Source organism: Lichenostomus cassidix, chromosome 2 (genome assembly GCF_008360975.1).
Source record: "Lichenostomus cassidix isolate B80296 chromosome 2, HeHo_3.0, whole genome shotgun sequence".
In the NCBI taxonomy this organism is placed as follows: domain Eukaryota; kingdom Metazoa; phylum Chordata; class Aves; order Passeriformes; family Meliphagidae; genus Lichenostomus; species Lichenostomus cassidix.
In genome coordinates this window covers 14,971,500-14,994,406 of record NC_139482.1, presented here as the reverse complement: position 1 = coordinate 14,994,406, position 22,907 = coordinate 14,971,500, and the positions used below count along the sequence as shown (strand labels likewise).

Sequence of the window (22,907 nt, the reverse complement as noted above, 5' to 3'; positions counted from 1 at the left end):
TTGAGATAAACACAGTCTAAAGGGTTAAACAAATGCTGTGCACACAAGCAAAGCAAAACAAGGAACTTATTTACCACTTTCCATGGACTGAAAGGTGTTCAGCCATCTCCAAGACAACAAGGCTGCATCACATGTATAACAGTGACTTGAGAAGACAAACACTATCATTCAGAATATTCCCCCTTCTTCCTTCAGCTTTATGCACTGAACATGACATTGCATGGCCTGGAATATCCCTTGGGTCAGGAGGGATCAGCTGTCCCAGCAGTGTCCCCTCCCAGTTCCTGGTGCCCCCCAGCCTCCTCTCTGGCAAGACAGTGCAAGAAGCAGAAAAAGCAAGAAGAGACTGTGTAAGCTCCACTCAGCAATAACAGAAACATCCCTTGTTGTCAAAACTCTTCTCAGCACAAATTTGAAACACAGTCCTGTACTGACTACTGTGAAAATTACCTCAGCCAAAACCAGCACCATCAGTTATTGTGAGCAGTGGGCTTCCCCATGCAATTGTGTTTTCCTTTGCAGTTTAGCATGAGTCTCAGTATTCCCTCAAGAGAAAATGAAACTACTCACCAGGAATCAACACAAACAGAGGCAAGCCATTTGCAAAATCCCATGGCTCAGTGCTGACCAGCCAAACCCTGGGGCTTGTGCTTGCTGGGTTTTCCCACCATCCATTTTCATTCCCTCCCCCTCACCTCCAGCCTTGGTTGCTCTGAGTACACAGCTGCTCAGGCAACCGAATTAGAGGAGTAATCTTCCCCCTCCCAGGATATTTCTAACCTAGTTCATTTCCCTGACCTCATTCCGCAGGTGCTGGTATAAACAGGTGGACCTACACAACACAGGGATCCCTAGTGTGGGATATGCTTGAGGGATACGGTATGTTTAGGACATGATGTATTGCTCCAGAGAGAAATCCCTGCTACGCTGCAGCCTAAGGCTCACGTGAGAAATAGTCCTCAGCTATTAGAAAGCTGATAGAGCTGGAAGCAATACTTGGTGCTTGGCATACCTGAACAGCTGCTTGTTGATTGTGTACCTGTCTTCTGAAGTGATATTTATCCTGAAGCCCTCATACTGTTTACACACGTGGATGTGTCTATAAAGAGCTATTGGTTCACTCAGCCAAACCTTATTACCTATGTCTGGCAATACACACACTGTAATTATTTTGGATAACCTCAGCACTACTTTCTTAGTAAAGAGATATATAACAGCCATCACTAAACCCAAATATTACATAGTGAGCCTATATTGAATAGTGGCTCCACATGCAGATTTCCATGCTAAAGATTTCACTGGGTGAGGGAAAAGAGAATGGCATTACAGAAAAAAAAAAAAGTCAGTGTAACATTTTTAAAGCAAAGGTGAAGGACCCCTAGCAGCCTGCAATTTTAACATGGATTTCATTGTTGAAGTATATAGCCACTTGATAAGCATTTGCATAATCCCTAGCCATTGTCTGGTGAAAACAAAAACACCTTAATTTTATAGAACAGACACTGGGGAAGAGATTATAAACCCGCCCCCAGTTACCTGCTTCCCACTAATTCTATGAATCTCCTTAAAGATCAAAAGCTATCAGCAAAAGATCATAAAATTGAACACAGGTCTCTCAAGCCACGGGTGATCATCCGAACCATTAGGTAATGTTTTCTTTAAGTCAGCCACACTGAAAATCTGATCCCTGAATATCCTGATCACTACAGTCAGTATAAATACTAAGCGAGGTCCCTCGCACAGCTCTCCTCCAAGCAACTAGTCATCTAGAGATTTTGCACAAAGCACTAGAGCAAGTAGGTTATTCCCAACAGGATTTTTTGCAGCAATTAACATCAGGACTGAAGTGCTCCACCTTGTACACAACCTCTGTGCAACACCCAGGCAGTCCATAAAGAATGTTGGGGTGTGAGAAGGAGATTTTGCCAGAAATACTTACCAAGGGTCCAAAATCCATCAACAGTCACCTTCACCCAACTTCCCAATAAATGGAATGATGCCTGTAATATGCCTGGGCCATGGTAGGGGTGTTGGCCCAAATGCAGTTGCAGCCCCATACTGTTTATGAAGATGAAGGAACAGAGTGACCACGTCTCAAGGCACTGAGCTGGATTTATTCATCTGACCATATCAGTATCAAACCAGAAATCATCTGTTTAGGATCATGTGTAAGAGAGGAGCAGCATTAAATAACAGACATGAAAAAAAGACGGTGCTTCAGAAAAGACTGAGTGTACAACATACACAGTATGCCATTTGACACAAATGCTTATAAAGAGTCATCCTAAGCATCAAAGAGAGTTTTATAAAAGTTTACGTTCTCATCCCATGGGATGTACAGAACTATGCAGTTTACATAGTTTTACTATCATCCAAAACATCATGTTTCAAATGTATGAGGCACAGCAAGAACAATATAATTCCATTTCCATAGGAACATAAACACTGCTTGTCACTAATGACATGCTTTCCAAACCATAGCACTCACAGCAATTATACATGTGTACAATTTTAAAGTTAAAAAGCAAGAATCTGGAGCCTGCCCACTGTTACCAATAGGGAATAACATTTGATCTACCCTTGAAAACTATCATAGATACCCTTGCAGCAGCTGTAGCATAGTAAGGAGTTGGGGTCACTGTCATACTTTGTCAGGGCCAACTTGCTGTGCTAATCCCATAGCTGATACTGCCAGTGAAGGATTCCCTCAACCCACAGAGAAGGGGACGGCCTCCTGCTTAGCTCCAACTGCCCAGGAAAGATGCAAAGTTCAAACACATCTGTAAACAAGTGATAATCTGACTCCAGAGACAGCTGATAGAAATTAGCTCAGTTTAAGGGAGGCCCTGATTTTCATTAAGGATGACTAGAGACTGACCAAGTCTTAAAAACAGAACAAGACTGAACCAGCCTCTGACTGGTTAAATCAAGGACTATACATATATATATTTTTTTTTTTGCGAGGGTGGGGGGAAGGTTTTCTCTAAGGACAGCTCAGAGAGACTGAATCTCACAGCCCACATGCTCAATTATATTTTTTCCTGATATTATTTGCAAGCATATATTGTAAGTTTCATAAAAGTGCAAGGCCCAGCGCAGGAAGATATCCTGGATTAAGACATTCTCAGCAGCGTTCTTTTTGCCATTTTCTTGTTGGTCAACCAGCAGAAACACAAACATCACTGCTTGGGATCAGCTTATCAGAGCCCCTAAGGGTTTAGCTTAATCATCTGTGCAATTAAACACTATTCACATTTGACAGCCTACAGTGGCAATAGTTTTATGTACAAATTGGAAAATCAAGTCTTAAAATCAAGTTTTAAGAGGTAGAGGTCCATTTCTGACCCATCAACATAAAATGTTACTGAGTCAGTCATATTCTAAGGCTGGTGGTCCCCTAACAATATTGAAGTAACCAGCTAGAGCTCCAAGGTCTATGTAGAGTGATCTTTGTCTCTTTAGCAGGTCTGACTCTTCCATGCTCCCGTTACACAATGAGGAATCTAAAAAGAAAATAGACAAACCATATCATTACTGCACAAGTAGCTGTATCAGTTCATTTTTGTGGTTGTAGGTATTACTGGAATAATTGGCCTACTATTTGATCTTATCAATCTGTATTTAGAACATTTTTAAGTACAACATAAAGCAAACCTCATATAAAATGAAATCTAATGAATCAACCCACAACTCTAGGGCAAAGAGAGGTAAGCAGTTTGCAACTGAAAACAGCAAGTGTGTTCAACTACTTGAAAAAAAGTCTCCATCAGCTAGGCAGAGCTTTTTCATCCTCTGAGCTAAAGTGCTAAAGGAGAGTTTGGTGCAAGAAAAAAAAAGATAACTTTCTGCTGTCTGAGAATTCTGCTTCATAGGGCAATTTTCATCCAAACACATGACATCATCTTTGGGTTTGACAACACAGAATGAATATGGGACCATCAATTTCAGATTTTTTTATTCCTGTTAAATCAAGGTCTGAAAAGACCAGGTTTGCAATGGCAGAATTCCCCTGAATACTTGTATAATCAGTGTCTTGGAATCTCAAGCACCTACGATAAAATCCAAGTTCAATGTTCAAGTATTTTTTTCATTTTCAGAAGAATTAATTCAGATGGTCTCATCTGGTCAAAGGATTATGCATGCCCAAGGCAAAATCCAGAGGTACAATGCCATTCTACATTCAAAAACTGTGATTGATTTAAATGTTCAGTGAATTTGTTGCAACAATTATGCATTACAGCACCCAAAACTTCACACAGATATCTTTCGACATACTTATCCCAATTAAATAAATCACATGTCTGGGAAGAGTCTTTTAATGCCTTTTATCAGAACCCTCCTAATGCATCTGATAAGTAGAAGAAAAGCATTTTAAGGCCTCTTGGCAGGTTGTTGGCACTAAATCTTGCTTGGGCTTGAAAGGGCTGTTTCCTACCTGGTTCATGTATTATCCTTCATTAAGCACTTACAACTCTGTTCTATCCTACAGTCATTTTTGGTTTTAAAACAAAGGGCTTGTACTGCTGACATTCAGCAACATTAGTTATGGTTTTGTGTGTGCATTTTTCCTTAAAAAGGCAAAAAGTGTTGAATTTGCTGATGGTTGTTGGTCTTGTTGTTTACAAATCAATAGTCTCTATAAAACATTACTAGTACAGTGGCAAATTGAGGCCATTTGAGACAACAGTCTACAGTTCATGAAGTGCCCTGAATGACTGCCACAGCTTTTCCAAGAGCCAGTCCTTCTGGAACCGCAGAATTCAGGCTAAGTTCCTCCCCGTTGAAGTCAATGGGCGTTTCACAGATCACTTAATGACCTCTGGGTCTGATCTCATCTGACTGGGATTTTCACTGGTTGCTTTCCACATGTGTTTTGAGTTTCGTTGGTTCCTTACCACTCATTCAAATCAAGATTTGACACAAAGTCTACAAAGTGCAAGGTAAGTGAGCCTGATATCATTACCTGTGATGTTTTCTGGCAGCTGCAGATCCTTCCTCGCGAGCAGTCTTTTCCTTTCAAACAATGCCGAGTCCAGACTCTGGCACCGCGGCTGCTCTTCTGGGGGTGGGTGTAAGGCTTCGTGTTTCAGTAAGTCTGCTGCAGACAGCCTGTGATTAGGATTCCTTTCCAGAGCTGCTTCTAGCAATTCTCTCATGGAAGTGCTGCAGTCCTCAGCGATATCCTCTAAGGGTGGAGCTTGCTTGTGTATCTGTTGGAATGAAAAAAGACCATGGAAACAGTTATTCCAAAAACAGTGGAAGAGGAAGTCACAGATAAACTACATGAGTGGTCTGGGAATTCCCCAGTTAGGACTCATCATCTCCCTAAGTAGGGCTGAATAGAACATGCAACTACACAAAATCCACTTTTTTTTTAAATCAGATTTTATAATAAATTTAAAAACTCAAAGAAACTTCAAGTAAGCCTAAAATCCAGTGCAATGCAAATTCACCACATTTCTGTACCACACTGGAAGAATCAGAGAATCAAATCTGCCAGACTCTAGCTTTTATCTGCAACTTCTAAAGAAAACAGACAAGTAGAAGACAGATGGCTTGTTTCAATCAAGTCTCACACAGTTCTAACCCTGTCCTTGTAGTAAACCCAAGGCCTGTAAATTGAAACACAAATCACAGAGATGACTCCAGCTCAGTCTGTTTTCCTCTAAATGATCAAAACCCACTCCTTCCCTCCCTCCCTCCCTCCCTCCCCCGAAGCAAAATGGATGATATCATCTCTCTGACAAAATATTTTGATAGTTTTTATATGACTGGAGCTTTTCTAACAAGAGTACAGGAAACCCTTCAACTGATCCTGAGCTGGCTTTAAGGACACTTACAATGTAGAGGTAGGATGGATATGCAGAACGAGGATATCTGTTCACCCAGGGTGGGATGCCTGTTTGCATATGAATGATAGTAGCCCCCATGCTGTAGATGTCTGCTTTTGTTGTGTGGCCTCTGCAGAGAATAACTTCAGGGCTCATGTAAATCTGTGAAAATAGTGGGGAAAAAAAAAAAAAGACAAAAAAGATTACTCAACAGGGGAAAACAACAACCAAAGATGACTTAATGATATTTTGTGATCCTGGAAACTCCCACTCTGAAGGGATGCACCTGCAGCATAAAGACCAAGCACCATTTGGGAAATAAGGTTTTTCTGTTCTGCATATGACCTCAGCCAAAGAGCCAGTACCAGGACAAACTCCTATTCCAGGTTTGCCCTCCTCAGAAAGGCCACAGCTCAGTGGCTATGGGCCTTAGCTGAGCTGTGAGAGGCTGAGGTTCAAGCCATGGCTTTGCCTCGTTCAGATGAGTAGCAGAAACCTCATCCCTCTACAGCAAAAGGAGGTGCCTGAATTGCCAGTTTGTTTTGTGGGACACTGCTGGGACTGCTCCATTCTGCTTGAGCAATGGCTGTGCACAAGCTAAAGAGAGAGGGTGACCTGCACTGACAGCCACCCAGATGGGAGTACGAGTCCAACCCTCAGATCCCTGCTACATAGAATACTACACAACCCTTCTGAGCTGAACTGACAGATATACACCTTCCTGTCTTCCTTACTCTTTTTATCTCCTCTTTCTTATCCAGTAACCTGCATGTTGGAGCATTATCCTGAGAAACGGGATGATGAGGAACAAGCCAGGTCTAGACAATGCATAAATTAAGTTAGGTGCCCTTTCCACCAGATTACCCCCAGAGCAGCTAGGAAGACAAGCACCCCTCTTCTAACCCTTTTTCAAACCAAAAATTCTCATCTTTCTTGGTGGAAACCAAAATAGTTTCCATTCAAGCATTTCACTGAAACATTTGAATTTGCCAAGAGTCTGAAGAAGGATCTTGGAAATTCCTGCCAGCAATAGGCAGCTCAGAGTGCAGCTGGAGGAGAACCAGACAGGCAGGATGCAGGAGGCACACCCTGCACAGCTCTGTCACCACCATTGGCCCTGGAAGCAGGTTTCAACAACACATGGGCACAGCACACAAGGTTAGCAAGCTACCATATTTGCTTCTGGTTTCTACTTTTTCCTCACCCAATTTCCCTCTAAAGGAGTCAAACAAACTTTAATTAGTTCAAGTTATCCTGACACAAAGAATCACATTAAAAGCCATTAACTGACACAAGGGCAAGGGCAGGAAGTTAAGTCATCACCACATGGTTTGACTACTTATTACCACAGATTGAGAACGGCTGTAGGGCTCACACAAATTCCAAGGAATATTTCCCAGTAAATTACATTCCATATCTCCAAACAGAACTTGTGATTGGAAGTATGTGCAAAGGCTCAGCAAGTGTCTGCAGCTGCTACTGACTCCTATCCATTGCTGTCCTCAGGGCTAAGTGAGAATCAGTGCATCCACAGCCTCCACCTTTAAGTCTCATAAGGAGAAAAGAACAGAATTTCTAAGTCCGTGAAAAGAAGTCTTTGGCAAATACAGTGCAACTTGAGTGAAATCTACATCAGCAAAAAGCAGCTGCCTTCAAAAAAGAATGCTGGCACAAGATTCTGTCTGCAGTTAAGGTATGAAAATGGTCGAGATGCACCTTGATTGCATAGGGACAAAAATAAAAAATTGCCTCCAAAGCTGATTTCAGACTGGTCTATGAGTCTGTTGTCACCAAAGCAGACAGCCCAAGCCATGGATACCTTCCCATTCTAGTTCCTTCTGACTGGTGGGCTGGCACTTGCCTGCCAGTCAGACCTGTGTCACAGCCCAGCTGAAAACCAGTCCTTTCTTCATGCTGTGCTAGTTTAGCATTCCTGAAAATGAATCATACCCTCCACACTCAATAAACCTCAGCAGACAACTTTTTACCCTCAAATGGTTGTAACTGAAGCTTACATATTTTAACAAAGTGACAGAAGCATAACAGAAAGTGTAGCAACTGCCTAGAAAAAGTATTTCCGGCAAAGGAGTTTCATAACAACCACAGTTGAATGCTCTGCATGACTTGTACACAAAAGCAGAACACCAGCTTTTTCATACTACACTGACTAAACAAAACTTAACTATTTTTCAATCATGTTGCCTGGAACTGCAACTACTCATTTTTATCAACACAAAGAAGATTCACTACATTCAGACTTTCTGTGCTTATAGAAGTGAATAAAAATCATAACTTCCAGAGGAAAACATATACAGGACAAAGGTTATTCTACCTGTCACTTCCCTCAAGGACACGTGTCCCTGACAATACCAGATGTAAGAGAAACCAGCCAGCTCACAGGCATGATGCTGCATGGCAGTGACAGAGCCCTAAGCAGGGGTTGCACAATTACATGCAGGAACAGCATGACAACTGCACCACTTCTTAAGGCTGCATAATACAGGGTGCAAAACTCAAGAGAACTTTGGAGAGTTAAGACCTTACTTTGAAAAAAAAAATTAAATCAAGAAAGCCAGACTACAGAGAGAATTTGTGGGTGACAGGATTAGGCACTGTGGAGAGGAAGATGCCTAGAATGAAGACTGTGAGCAAAAAAACCTTTAGGAGTACCAGGAATATTAGTCTGTAAGTCTTCCATCAGTATCTGAAAATCTCCTTTCCCAGTGCTCTCTCTCCAACCTCACTTATGGCCTTGAATGCTGTGGCAGGATTGCTGCTCCCCTGAGACAGCAAAGACTAAACATGGCCAGATTTCAGGATTGGGTGATTATCAGCTTTCTGAGGATAGGACTGCAGGTGTTAATCTCTGTGGAATCATTTTCCTCCTGTTCAATGAAGAACTAAGAGTGTTTTACTCGAAAAGTGAAAACACTAAAATGTTTTTCACTTTTCACTTGTTCTTACCAACACAAACTTGGTCTATCCTCCAAGACCCAGAAGAGGATCCTCACCAGTCTGCTCCACAAACAAGGAAATTTCCTGTTTACATACATCCCCATCCTTGGGAAACACCCTACCAACTCATACCCACCACTGTTCTTATTAACAGCACACAAAACCCCCTTAAAAAAAAAAAACCCAAACCAAAAACCCCACAAAGCTCGTACATGAAATGCCAGAAAGCATGCTGCTTCCCGTTCAGCAAGCATTTTAAGCTCCTAACTCTCCTGACTAGAAAGACCCTGAAAACAAATATTCAAGTGTTTTCACAATTATCTTAAAAAAAATAAACCAACAAGCCTGACCTTCTGTGAAATCTTGGTTTATCCTACCCTTCCAAAAAGTGAAATGTTTTTTGTCAGTTACACAGGCATCTCCTCTTTACACATGTGGAAGACTATTAAAAGGGTAAGTGCCAACATTTCAGCTAAAGCATTTCCTGTAAACAACCTCCTCCAGCAACAGAAAGCAAAAACGGCACATCTGCAGCAGCTATCCTAGCCAATTGTTGCTGCTTGGTTGTTTGCTAAAGCTCCAGCCCTGGAAACACCTTGGCAGGAAGGCAGCCCAAGTGCTGTGCAGGATCTCAAAGTCACTGAGAACATTTAAAAGGACTCCACCTCCACCACTGTAATGTCTTAGTAATTTTACCAGATAATCATCAACCATGCCAAACACAACCTCTGAAGAGCCAAAGGGTTACATGCAGATGGGGAACAGAGCTTAGAAATGCTAAGGGATGAAACCCAGACATCTCTCATTTCTGTGGTTTTGAAGGAGGAGTCAAAGTACAGTGTTGAGCAGGTCACCCCAGTCCATAGTGAGTATCTCAGAAGAAATCTTTGCTAGAGCAAAGAGCAAATTCCTGTTTGAAGTGTCTCTGACCAGCAGCTGATACACTGCAAACAACCCTCCTCAGAGTACTGTTTGACTTCAGCAAATAATTGCTAACAAAAAAGTCTGCAGAGAAAGTGACACAGCTTTCAAAGCATTCCATTCAGCAAGTAGAAAATAAAAATATAAGTAAGATTATGCTAATGTTTGTAACTTTTAATAGATTTTATAGTAACTATTTTATCCATGCTTCTAACTCTCCAGCTTCGAATTTGAGCCTAATCACCACAACCAAAGACTAATACAATATAAGGGCTTTTATCCCTTCAGCTTCTTACCTCTGTCCCTCTAAGGTCTTTGGGATAGTAAATGTCTTCAGTCATTTGAACACTTAGGCCAAAATCCACCAAAACAGCCTTAGTTGACATAAAGACAATGTTGCTTGCTAAAAGAAAAACAAAAATTACAACATTTAAGTGTCTGGCATGTTTGGCTTTTATTTTATAACACTCCCATTTCATTCAGATGCTATCTTGAAGAGGAAAAGGGATTAGCACAACTGCTCTCTACAGCCAATATCCTTCTAGCCAAAACAGGCCTGGTAATGACTTGGTTCAATTTTAAATCATATCTTAAAAATCAAACTGGACTGGTTTATAAAAAGAAGAAATAAATATTTATTATAAATAAAGTAAAAGAATAAATATTTGGTCATTCTCCTAGGTTAAAAAAAAAAGAGAGAGAGAAAAAGGCTGAGGATGAAGGTCGAAGACTGGTAGGCACTTCTGCACAGTGCTCTGAAGATATTTAGTGGTCTCCAAGACAGAGATCATGCTGTGCAGCTCTAGCTATAAACAGCACAACCATTGCTCACCAAGAGGTTTTTATAGAGTAATAATGTAAGTGAAGACAGAAACAGAGAGTAACCAGGGCCCCTCCACAGCAGCCACACCATTCTCATGCTCTGGTCAGCAAGGGCAGCTCAGCCTGACAACAGAGTGTGGCTAGCACAGGTTTTTCCCATGAGAAATTTTCTTGTGTTTTATAAATAAAGATAAAGTTTGGATGTTGTTGGAACAGTGTCCCAGAACTTGTGCAGTGCAGGCCTGGCCAATCAGGCCTGGGGGAAGGCTTCTGACTGACCAATCTGGGTGACTTTTGAGAACTCTATATATGTGATGAAATCAAAACAATAAAGGTCATTCCTTCTTGCCACTGAGAACTGATGCATTCATTACTCTGCTAGCTGCTCAACAGCGACAACAGAGGACAGACAATGGCTGCAAAAGCAATAGAAGACAGAGCAATTTCAAAATCCCACTGAACTGCAGCAGAATCTAGGAGCTTAATTTACTTTCCTTCATAAATCTCTGCCAAAGGCACAACTTTGTACTCAGTGGCTTTGTTTGCAGCTGTATTTCTGATCAAATATTTATGAACATAGTGCTCTCTGTGAGCCTTGAGAAATTCCTATTTGCTCTTTCAGAAGATGTGGTAAAATGAAGTCTCCAAGTTACACAACAGAAACACATTTTCTCCTATAGGAAACTGTGGAGCCATTTTCCATCGTGACAGTGCCCACAATGATCATCCAGTGGGAAGACAGACTTGATTTCAGCAGTACTGACTCCTAAAGCAATGTTTCACAGAGCTGCCTCCTTACCAGGGCTATATACTACATTAACCTGTAGTTTTAGGGATAACTTTGAAGATATGGATTTCAAACACCCCAAAATGGATGGTACAAGGGGCCACACTGCCACAGTGAAGCAGGGTCTGCTGCCTGCCTGGGACTGTACCCAGCTGCAGCTGGTTTTGGACTGAAGCTACCCCTACCAACCAGCCTCATGGTTTAACTGCTCTCCAAACAAGGGTTAAAATGAGTGTCAGCACTGAACACCTCCCAAGAACCAGAATGTCCTCCTCCCCTTTCTGGCTCAGGGCAGTTTTTCCTCTCAATAAAATCCTCATCTCCTTCTGTATCAGCAGGACAGACTCAATTGCAGCTCAACAGCAGCAGATAAAGTGAGGAAGAAATCAGAGATGTTTGGGAAACAGCCTTTTCTATTGATTCCACCTGGTGAGAGCAAACACACACAGCTCCCTGCATGGAGACTGCCTTGCCAGGCAGTGGGCATGGCTCCATCTCAGGCCTGGACTACCCAGCTCACCCCTGGCACCAAACAGGCAGCATGGCAAAGGCTCACCCTGGGCACCTCTGGGCAACCACATCTGTCCTAGGCAACCTCTGCCTCATCAGCTGCCCTGAATCCACCAACACAGGAAAAGGCTGGAAAAAGTGAGACACATTCATATCCAGCACATTCACCGTGGGTTGGTTCCCCTATTTACTATCTCAATGTAGTAGGCTTTGGGCTGGTTTGGCTTTTAGATCTTTTAGTTAATGCCATTATTACTGCAAATTAAAATAAACCCATAGGAAAGACTCTTGCTACAAGTGAAAAAGAAAAACTAAGGGAAAAAATAAGCAGTTTTGTAGTTGTCAGAATCTCAAAGGCTTACATCTAAAGTACTGACCCATAGTAAATAAAAAAAAAAAACCAATCAAAAATGCAAAACTGAGATAAAAATTTAGCAATTCCTAATAACCATCTTCTGTGAACTATTGTAATGCTTCAGTGTGAATATTTCTATTTTAAACCCTCAAGTTTAGCTAAATGAACTCATAGAGATGCATCTGTCTGTAAGCTGAGCTGGTACTGGGAGAAACAGCATTTAATACTAATTTAAATGAAACACATTAAAATTGAATTTTAAAGCAATTTAATACTAGTGGATTTAATTTAGACTTAATATCAATATGTTTGATTATTTATAGATGTTAATACCCAGTTTTTAAAAGCAAATATATATTAAAATTTGCTGTAATTGTTGAAAGAAAAAAACCAGCACAAATCATGTATTTACTTCCAAAATGTTTCAGATTGAGGAACAGCCATGTAGAAACAGAAAACCTAAAAGAAGGTCCAAGTTGAAGGTGAGCATGGAAACATTCAAGAAGAATTTATATTGAAAGCAGGAAACTTCTGGCTGAACACAGACTGATAATTTCACTCTTTAGGTTTTTATTTAAATTGATTTGCTCATGAATGGCACAGGATCTATGACTTTCTAATTATCCTCTCTGCTGGAGTGAATTAATAAATAGTTTAAGTAACTATTATCTCCAGAACCTGACCTTGCCATTTGTTAAGCATTATCCATCCCTCCCACTCAGAGATGTGAGGCTATGTGCCCCAGCTCAGTCCCAGGCACTCCACCAGGGCCCCAGCCCAGCCTCGACCAGAAAGTACCCCAAGGAATCACACAGACATACGTTTGATATCGTGGTGGATAATCCTCTTGGAGTGAAGAAAGTCAAGTCCTTTCAGAATATGCTTTGTCACCCAAATTATTTCAAACTCTCTCATAGGGCCACAACTCTCCAGCTTTTCCATGACAGATCCTCCCTCTCCAGCTTCCATAAAGAGATGGATAGTCTCATCCCACAAAATAGCGCCGTATAATTCGGCAATGTTTTCATGACGGAAACATGCCTGTATTTCAACATCTGATGGTTTGAACTGTTCCACTGGGACCTAGGACATTGAAACAAAACCACAGAAAAGGAGCTCAGAAAACAAGTTATCCCTTTGGACACAAATTATCCGATAGATTAACATAAAATAAAGAAGTAAAGTACTCATATCCACTTGTTAAAATACTGAGCTTTACTCTGCTCCTGTGACTTGTTCTTCCTTGGCAGTTGAAAGACATCCTGTTACAAGTTGAGAGAGATTTTGGAATTGTGCCCAAATAAAAAGTGCAACCTTCCAGAAAAAGCAATGTAGCAAGAGTTATTCCCGTCAAAATCCACTGATTACGCAAAAGCTTTATGCAAACTTCCTGGTGAAGGAGATAAAATTCTCACTGCTTTTTCCATTAGCTTTGTGCACTCATCTGCACTACCAAAACTACACACTCACCTGACAGGTGGATCAGTGCCTGCAGTGCTCAGGACCATTGCTGACCTCAATTCAGTCCTTATCAGCACTGGTTTATGGGTTGCAAGAAGTGAAACATGCTTTGAAGGGAGCGCCAGCAGCACTATATTTCTTTAAAAAGTACTGATGGCAGATTGCTGAGACAATAAATGCAGTGTTTGCTTATACACAGAAAAGCTACTACTTCTCTTTTCAGTTTTCTTCCCTTGGACTTGTATCTGTGAACCAAACAAGAGGCTGATATTTTTATTTCAATGAGAAATACTGTTTGTGTTTTCAGATACATTAGGATCCTTTAATTCTGCAGTGGGCTATGCAGGAGCAGCGACCTAAATCTGTCCCCATGTGGAAACACTGGCTGCAAGAGAAGGACATACAGCTACCTTCCCAGCTCTTCCACACACAGAATTAATACAGGTACTTATTCATGAGCTGGGGGATATAGAGCAATGTCCCAGCTGAGCTTTTACTGGCCCTGAATATTTACTGTTCAATTCCGAATAGAATGTTAAAAAGCATAGCTGAAAGAAAATGTTGGCTTGCATAAAAGTAGGGCAGTGCTCAGCAGTTCTCTTGAGACATCTCACAACCTTAACTCCATCAGTGCCCAAAACACACTAAGAGTTGCACATACCGAGTTCTCAGGGACTTTGACGGCACTGGAGTGAAGAAAACTGAATTCTGAGGACCTTAGTGAAAGGACAAGAGCCTAAAACCATCTGCAATAGCAGGGTTTTGCCACCACCTTCAGCAGGGATGTGATCTCATAGTGATATTTTACCATGGTGAGTATAGCAGGACAAGAACAAAATCTGCTCTGACCACAGCCCACGTGCCAGTGACACACACTTCCAGATACTTTCAAAATGCAGGAACGTTTGCAGTTTCAGAGCCAAAAAGATTAAGCTGACAGTTAGGAGTGTGCATTTTTCCTGCCTTGTTTAGTCCAACAAAACCAAGATGATCATCAGCCAACAGTGAATTTGAAGCACACATATTTGAAAATATACCGTAAGTAGTATGTCATACACTATTGCCCAGAGATAAAACTCCTGAACTAACATACCAGTTTGCATGCCATTCGTTTCTTGGTTTCTCTGTCTTGGGCTAAGTACACTTTCCCAAAAGCTCCCCGAGGAATAAAATCAGAACCAATGTTCCTGTAAGTCAACTTCCACGGAAACAGGAGCACATCTGAGTCAATTTGATAGCGCCCATTCTTGGGTGTGATCTGTGGAGTTAAATAAATAATAAAAAAAATCACAGTGAAGTTAAAACTACTTCAAATCTAATTAATTTTATACATGTAGAGGAAAAAAAAAATCACTTATGTGTATGATGCACATGATCTGCTTAGTGTTCTTTATTTAGAAACATCAAATGGGAACAGCGTGTGAGGTGTGGCATTCATTCACAGCCCAGGCATCCACGTTTCTCTCCAGTGACTAACTTACAAAGTGTAAGTTGCAATTAATTGTCTTGAAACAACAACAACAGCAGCTGGGTTAATGAAATTACCCACCTCTTGTTATTAGATTTACCTGCACATGTTTGTCCTTCCTGTAATCTGTTAACTTGTTATGCCACATACCTGTTACTCACAGGTTATCTTATACAATGTGAGCAAGAGTTTCAGCATTTCCTAATATCACATGTACTGCTAGGGGTTTAATTTCCCATCTTGTATTGGAGTTTCTGCTGCTTAGTAAAAGGTTGAAGAAGTCTGCCATGATTTTTCCAGCCACCTTCCTCTAGTTTTATACCGTAGTTTAAAAAAGAAGAGTGGGAGTAACACTGTCTGCTCTAGATGGGTAATGTTGGGAGCTTTGGTTCTCCTGTAGCACCAGCTAGGCAAGGAGGGCTTCTCCAGGAAGCGATTCAGGGCACCTAAGTCAGTATCTTGCTCTAAATCTTTCTCTGAAACAGCTCCCTCCCTCTGCATGTGACAGAGAGAGACCTAACGCCTAACTACAGCCATGTGACTACTGCTTGATGTCTGATGTTGCTTCTTCAGTATCTCAGCTACAAAATTAATATTGCCCATTAATATGCTTCTAATTAATTCAGCCAGTATCTGGAATATCATTAATCTCCTTACTGCTACTTTATCAAGATTCTTGAAGAGATGTAAAAATTACATCAGGAATATTTATCATATCATGTCTGTTATAGGGCCTCAAATACTCAGCTCCTCAGCTACCCTTTTTAAGATAACAGTGCAGCAGGAAGATTATTTGGCTTAGATTTCTATTTAAGATGTAACATATAATCTTTCACTCTTCATCTACCTTCACATTTTTCAATTAGAAAAGTATTTACTGCTAAAGTTGTCACTTGTGATTAGTACTGACATGAAACAAGTTAATTGTTCCAAATCCCTAAATCTGGGGAGGATAAGTTCTTAACCTTTGGCCAATGGGGCACAGGAGGTGTCCTTTAATAAAAAGTATTCTGCTTAGGATATAGAGGTCAAACCTTTTCTCTACTTATTAGAGCCAGGGTAAAGCAATCGTACATGTCTAGCCATCTGTACATCTTGCTTGCCTACTTCTGCATTTCAAGGGGTTGAGACTAATCCACATGGGTTACACCATATCCTGGAAAGGAACAGAGGCCGAACAGACTTGATTTGCAGAGCAAGACAGCAACAACCACCACACTATTCATGTTTTCAGGAGGCTTTCAGGACTACTCCCTAGCCTGACCCTGTGAACATTTGTCTGTGGCTGCAATGCATCTTTCAGTTCAGTTTTAACTAAAAGAAATCCAGCTTGTGCACTTCAAGACCCCTTGTGATGCTAGCCTTGTCAATGCAGTCAGTGAGGGTCACCAGGCAATCAGAAACACTCCTGATCCTAACCAAAATGCTGTAGATATTTACAATGTAGATGCCCCTGCTGAAATGCATGCACAGGTTATTCCCTGTCTCCAGCCCTCAGTTGCATAATGGGATCACATGCACCTAATAGTACCTGGTTCATACCAATTGTATGCATCTGTAGGAACAACATGCAAGCAAAACAACCCCGAGTATGTAGAACAGTGTCTACCCTAAGTATAGGAAACATTTAATATTACTAATTTCAATGTTATAGAGTTGAAAAGTGATTGTTTTGCAAGACTGAAATGCTCCCTCCAAATCAGAATAAAGCAATACCCCATGGTATTTCACACCTGAGTAACCAGTAAGCCTCAAGTAACCAATATTCACATATAAAATATATTACAGGCAAGATATTTAAGATGATAGATGTAGAACATTTTAAGAAAAGACAGCAGCAGCACAAACACATATGAATAAAATTCTATTGCAACATTGTTTCCAGAGCAACTGATCTTAAACAAAGGTTAAATGACACTAATATCCAGAGATGCTTGCAGAACACAAACAATTTTAGAGAAAAAGTGAACATCTCCAAACAACACATCTATACTTAAATTTAGTGGTGTGAGATATTACATGATATTGTAACTCTTAAAATCATACTTGATAGTACGTGCTTTTTCTCCTTATGTTACTATTATTGACATTATGTGCAGATAGAGCGAATTTAGGAACTATATCATTAGATCCTAGATCTTTATTTTTGGGAATTTGCATAATTAACTTTTTACTGCATGAACACAAGGCACTGGAATATTCTTACTGTCTCCCAGATCTGTAAACAATGATAATTCATAGAATCATCGATAGGCTTTGGTTGGAAGGGATCTTAAAGATCATCTAGTTGCAACTCCCCTACTATGGGAAGGGATGTCACCCACTAGGTCAGACTGCTCAGGGCCTCATCCAACCTGGCCTTGAACACTTTCAGGGGTAGGGCAGCCACAATTTCTGTGTGCAGTCTGTTCCAGTGCCTTACCACCCTCAGAGTAAAGAACTTCTCCCTAAGATCTAATCCAAATCTCTACTCTTTTAGCCAAAAATTATTCCCCCTTGTTCTATCACTACACGCCCTTCTAAAAAGTCATTCTCCTTCTTTTTTATACAAGTTGTGGATTTTATAAGCCCCATTTAAGTACTGAAAGGACAAAATGAGTTGTAGGTTTTGTTTTTTAACTGCTTGTCTCAGGTTTGTATTCAATATTGGGAAATCTTTTCTAACCTCCAGGGATACCAGAAGATAACAGAGTGGATCCTTCTGAACAACAGACCTTTCTCCACAGCTGGCTGAGACTGCAGGGGCTAGACTTGATAGCCTCAGAGACCCCTTCTGGCCCCAGAGCTGCACAGGAAACCACAGCCTGTTACTCCTGGGACTGATCTTTATTTAGATTCACTAAAAGGTCTATGAAATACCAAGTAAAAGGAAAACAGACATACCATATTCAAGAGAATTCCAGACTCCTGTTGTCTGCACCCTTTAAACTGTTTTGCAGTGTTAGACACCTGGTTTGCAAAAGCAAGCAGGTCTTCCACAGTCCCATATTTGACGGAGGACATAAAAGAGACCTCCCTCTCACAAAACAGTAGTGATTCTGCACGTTCATCATTTTGATTTGCCTCTTCACACATTGTAATTAAGCTGTCTTCATAGACTGCAATGTCTTCTCCTGGGTAATGGTTTTCCATGATGGCTATCACCTCAGACATATTTAGATCAGTTAGCAACAAGTCAATCTCCTCTTTGCTATCACTACCCGTGCTCATATACTCCATTACTGTCCCCTTTGCAAAATCACTCCTAGAAAAAAAAGAAACAAACTTGAAAACACTTTTCACCTAGATTTGTTTTAGTAAAGTAAGAATGAAAAGGAGTTATCAGAGTGATCAACTTATCATTATACAGTTAGATTTAAAATTAATACTTTGTATTATGAAGAAAATCATAATTAGTATCCTGGGTGAAGACAAAATGGAGAAATAGTGAAATTTATTTAGAAGTTATTAGTTAACTTCCCCTGCCACTTGTTCTTGGAATTCATTATGATAAAGCTTTTCCTTAGAGGAACAGGTACAGTAAGAATACATTACTGTGATAGATATGCAAAAATGAAGGAGCACCCTCAATACAAACAAAGGAATTAATTGCTTGGAAAATAATGACAAAGACAGATACTAACATTCTCAATCATTTTATGTTTAAGTTTTTATTGATAATTTTTGTGATGGATGCAGAAAGAAGGGAAGGTCACAAAGCAAGGTCATTCCACTAGTAATAGGCATCTATTAGTATCATTGTACAGAGCACAAGTAAGTAACTATCTGAGATACAAAATCCTTTTTTTTTTGGCAAATGACTGATCAGAACTAGACTTGAACTGAAATTTTCACTTGTTTCAGAAGAAAGTCAGAAAAAGAGCTATCATAAAAGCAATGAGCTTTTGAAGTGGTTTCCATCAGTTTGTTCTGCCCCCACTAGTCCTAACAATAACTTTTGAGGTTACTATTAGAACTATTTTGCTGAAATAGATTTATAGCAAGCTGGATTCAACTTCCCAAAAAATCCATTTCTATCCCAGAGAGTTATTTACTTATTCAAGTTAAAAATGTATGCATAGTCAGTCATTAAAACACTGACACAAATAGTTTTCAACACATAAATGTCTAGGGCACTTACCTTGTATTTAACCTGATTACATCACTCAAAACCATTAAAAACGTCTCAACAGAATCCCTGAAGTCATCACGTTTTTTGAACCCGTATTTACCACTGATGATAATTTCACAGTGTTCTGTGGCAGTCTATTAAAAAAAGCAAAACAAATAAGGCCATTGCATACCAGCTCAAGCAGAAGGACTGGTTTGTACTCATACAGATCATTTGCTTCACGGAAAGAAAAGCTAGTAATCACCAGGCTGAGATAACAGGGGATTTTTCTGCAGAAAAAGATGACAACTCGAAAAAGAATCAAGCTACTGTATCATCTAGATTTCCAAGTAGTAGTGATAAATAGTTTTTCCATGGTTAGGTCCCAAGTTTTATTCTCTCTGCTTCATGGTTGTTTAAGGAAGGAGCTGGACCTCCTTTATCTTTAGCAGAACTGAGTAGAGCATGCCTTCTTTAGAGAGCTCTCATTTCCCTTTTTCATAATCCACTGCAACCATCTATTTTGGGCAAAAGATAACAACTAGGCAAAAAGACACTTTAAAAAAATAAAAAAGAAAAGCAGCAAACAAAACCTTATCTCAAGGACAAGCAGCAGACTCGGTCCCCTGAGGCCATGGAGCAATGCTTTACCCAGGTACAGTTTCTGGTTATGATCACTATCTTTCTTACCCTCACCACAAGGATGTAGGAGCTCTGTGGCACATATTTCTCATGGGTTAGAGTATTTACGTCAGCTCTAACGTGAAGAAAACCAAGTAAAATGACGTGTCTGAGTTGGCAAAGAAGTCAGACCACGTGCTGAAAATTCAAAAGGCAGGACAGCAGACGCAGCACCAGAAAAGGCAAACAGAGTGCCTGCTCCTTTTCAAACTCAGACCCAAACCCTGAGAGTGATGGTGGCAGAGTACTGTGCCCTGCTGGGACCCCAAGATGAACACAGTGACTTTCACCAGCGCTCTAAATCAGTTCACCCAGCCCCAGTCAGCCCACACACCTAGCATTAGGGCAGCCAGGTTGGAAACTTTGTGGTCACTAGCACTACTCAATCGGGGAGGACCCAGGCTTTGTATCCAGGGTGTTCAGAGAGGTCACAAAAAGTGAGATGCCGTGGGTGTCTTCTAGCACCTATCACCCCAACTTCCTGCTCCATGATCAAGCTATAGGTTGTTAACAAAGCTTGCAAGTAGGTGCTTTTTAACATAAACGAGATTTCTGCTTTTCCCCACAGCAGGACTTCTATTCATTGCCTATGGTTTGTTTTTTTTTGTTGTGCTGAATTAGTGGGGTTCAAAAGAAAAGAAACGGTGCTGTCATAAAAAGGAACCAAGAGATCTCATGTGTAAAGTCAGGTAAAGTTACAAACTAGCCCTGAGGGACTTTCTGAAGAAAAACATGAGTCTCTAGATGCTCATTCTTTAGTGGATAAAGACGAGTACGTACAACAGTTAAACTAATGTACTTTCTGACAGCATTTTCATGCACAAAGCATCTGTACAGATTAGATCAAATGTAGCTTTCTGGAAGTGCCAGCTCTGCTCTCTTCCTCAAAATGCTTCCAAACTACAGCACAATACCAATACTCTTGGCAGTTTCACTATTGCCCAAAAAGCTCTGAATAACAACAAAAAGTGACTATAACCAGCACATTCTCAGTTCTCTGCTTTTAGTGCTTGAGAAAAGCTGCAAACCCTCTCAGCTTTACAACTACCTGAAAGGAAGAGGTAGCGAGGTGGAAGTTGGTCTCTTAATCTCAAATAAGTGATGGAACAAGGGAAAATGGCCTCAAGTTGTGCCAGGAGAGGTTTACATTGGATATTAGGAAAAATTTCTTCACTGAAAGAGTTGTCAAGCACTGGAATAGGATGCCCAGGGAAATGGTGGAGTCACCAGCTGGGGGGAGATTTAAAAGATATATAAAGACATACATGTAGATGTGACACTAAGGGGCATGGTTTAGTTATGGGCTATGTAGTGATGGGTTGGACTCAATAATTTTTGAGGTCTTTTCCAACCTAAATGATTTTATGATTTTTTTCCCTATATCTAGCAAATTATAAAAACTAAGTGTTTACACAATAAACACAGTGTCAAGACTATAAAAGTTGATTTTTTTAAATTATGCAGCAATTTAGTATTATATTTCCCCTACATGCAAAAAAAAAAAAAAAGTCTATTTTTCAATGGGGAATTCATTCTTATTTATCCCTAAAATCCTGTACTAGTGTCAGTGGTGGGCACTCATGTAGTATTCTAAATCATCCTATATTATCTAGGTTCATGAAGAAATTACATCACAAGCTATGCTTTACTTAGATTCTCAGCTAAAAAACCTGGGATTACCTGCAGTGGAAAAATTAAACAGCATGCAAGCACTTAAGTCAGTTGCTAAAGCACAAGACTCTTTCTCCAGTTTTGCCAATATTTCAACATCATCACATGAGTAATTTGCAAGCCAAAGGTTTATTTCTCTATTCTCTGCATAGCTTGTCAACTCCTTTTGCCTGATAAATGTGCTGCCAGAGACCATCCTTATACCCATCATATTAAAAAGAGTAACTGGATACCACACTTCTGGGCCCCTGTGGGAGTTTTTGCACGTCAAGGATTAGTGATGGAAAAAATTGAACAAAATCTACAATAAAAATAAAATAAAAAGCCCAAAAAACAGACATGCAAAACCCCACAGAATTCAAAATAAATAATAATTTTAAAAAAAAGCTAGCCACAAACTGCATAGACTGGCTAAGTACAATCGTACACCCATAATAAAGATCTCTTGTGCTGCTTTTAGGGAATAATTTTCTGGTCTAAGTGACAAGTGACTGCCCACTAGAAATGAAAAACGTCGTTATTTACTTTTAAGAAAACTTATCAAAAGACCTTGGAAAACACAATCCCTGTGAGAAAAACTTCTAATGTTACGGAACAAAAGCTATCAACAATTTCAACTCCGACAACACTTCACATGCTCACTCGGAATAAGCAAACCGGCGACCCTCGCAGCGCTGGCAGCAGCAGAGCCCAGCCCAGCCCAGCCCAGCCGCAGCCCCTCGGTGCCCGGCAGCCCCGCTGAGAGCGCAGGTGCCGCAGCCCGGGAGGCCGAGGGCAGCCGGGGACCTGCCCGCGACAGCGCTGCGGCCCCAGCCGGGGACCCGAGCCGCCTCCGCCCGGCAGCGCAGCCCCGGCCCGCTCCGCTCCGTCCCGCCGGGGCTCTGCCGGCGCTCCCCCTCCCCTGCCGGCCCCGTTCTCGTCCCCGCTCACCCGCGGGGCGCCGGGAGAGCCCGCGCCGCCCGTCCGTCCGTAGCCCGCGCCGCTCCGCCAGCTCCCGCGGGAAACTCCTGGGGGCGGGGAAGGGCGCAGGTAGCACCGCCCGCCCCGGCCGAGGGCGGGGGACCGGGGCGGCCCCGGCCGCGGTTTCTATTTCGGTTTCCCGGCAGGCGGGAGCAAGCGCTGCCCTGTCCCAGCCCGGCCTCAAGCCCGGCCAGCGATCGCCTCGTGTCCCAGCAGTGGCATCGCCCGGCGGCAATGGCTTGTCCCCAGCGGTGGCATCAGTGAACCCTTCTTCTACCACCTCACGTTTCCGTGCGCACCTAGAGGGCGTCCACCAGCGTCCTACGAGTTTAAACATTATCTGAATCAAACTTAGATGACACTCGGGTGGAATTTAGGACAACAACGTGAAGCAT

At 41.3% G+C, this 22,907-nt stretch overlaps 1 protein-coding gene across 1 annotated transcript; it reads right to left on the bottom strand.

The window, feature by feature from the left end:
- Window positions 1–2,094: 2,094 nt before the first annotated feature.
- MAP3K8 (mitogen-activated protein kinase kinase kinase 8) lies at window positions 2,095–22,628 on the bottom strand. The gene is made up of 9 exons (XM_085050437.1): window positions 22,483–22,628; window positions 19,231–19,355; window positions 17,994–18,354; window positions 14,736–14,900; window positions 13,003–13,264; window positions 10,004–10,110; window positions 5,841–5,993; window positions 4,964–5,210; window positions 2,095–3,503 (listed from the first exon to the last, which is right to left on the bottom strand). Exons 2-9 carry the CDS (start codon window positions 19,263–19,265, stop codon window positions 3,370–3,372), a joined length of 1,464 nt encoding a protein of 487 aa, XP_084906563.1. The 5' UTR covers window positions 19,266–19,355; window positions 22,483–22,628; the 3' UTR covers window positions 2,095–3,369.
- Between the last annotated feature and the right edge of the window lie 279 nt (window positions 22,629–22,907).

Excerpts from the sequence above, each read along its gene's own strand:
- MAP3K8 (XM_085050437.1), bottom strand. The coding sequence starts at position 19,265 with ATGGTTTTGAGTGATGTAATCAGGTTAAATACAAG. Across the intron at positions 5,994-10,003 it reads AAGACCTTAGAGGGACAGAG|ATTTACATGAGCCCTGAAGT; the intron begins GTAAGAAGCTGA and ends CTATTTTCACAG. Across the intron at positions 5,211-5,840 it reads ATCCATCCTACCTCTACATT|ATACACAAGCAAGCTCCACC; the intron begins GTAAGTGTCCTT and ends TCATTCCAACAG.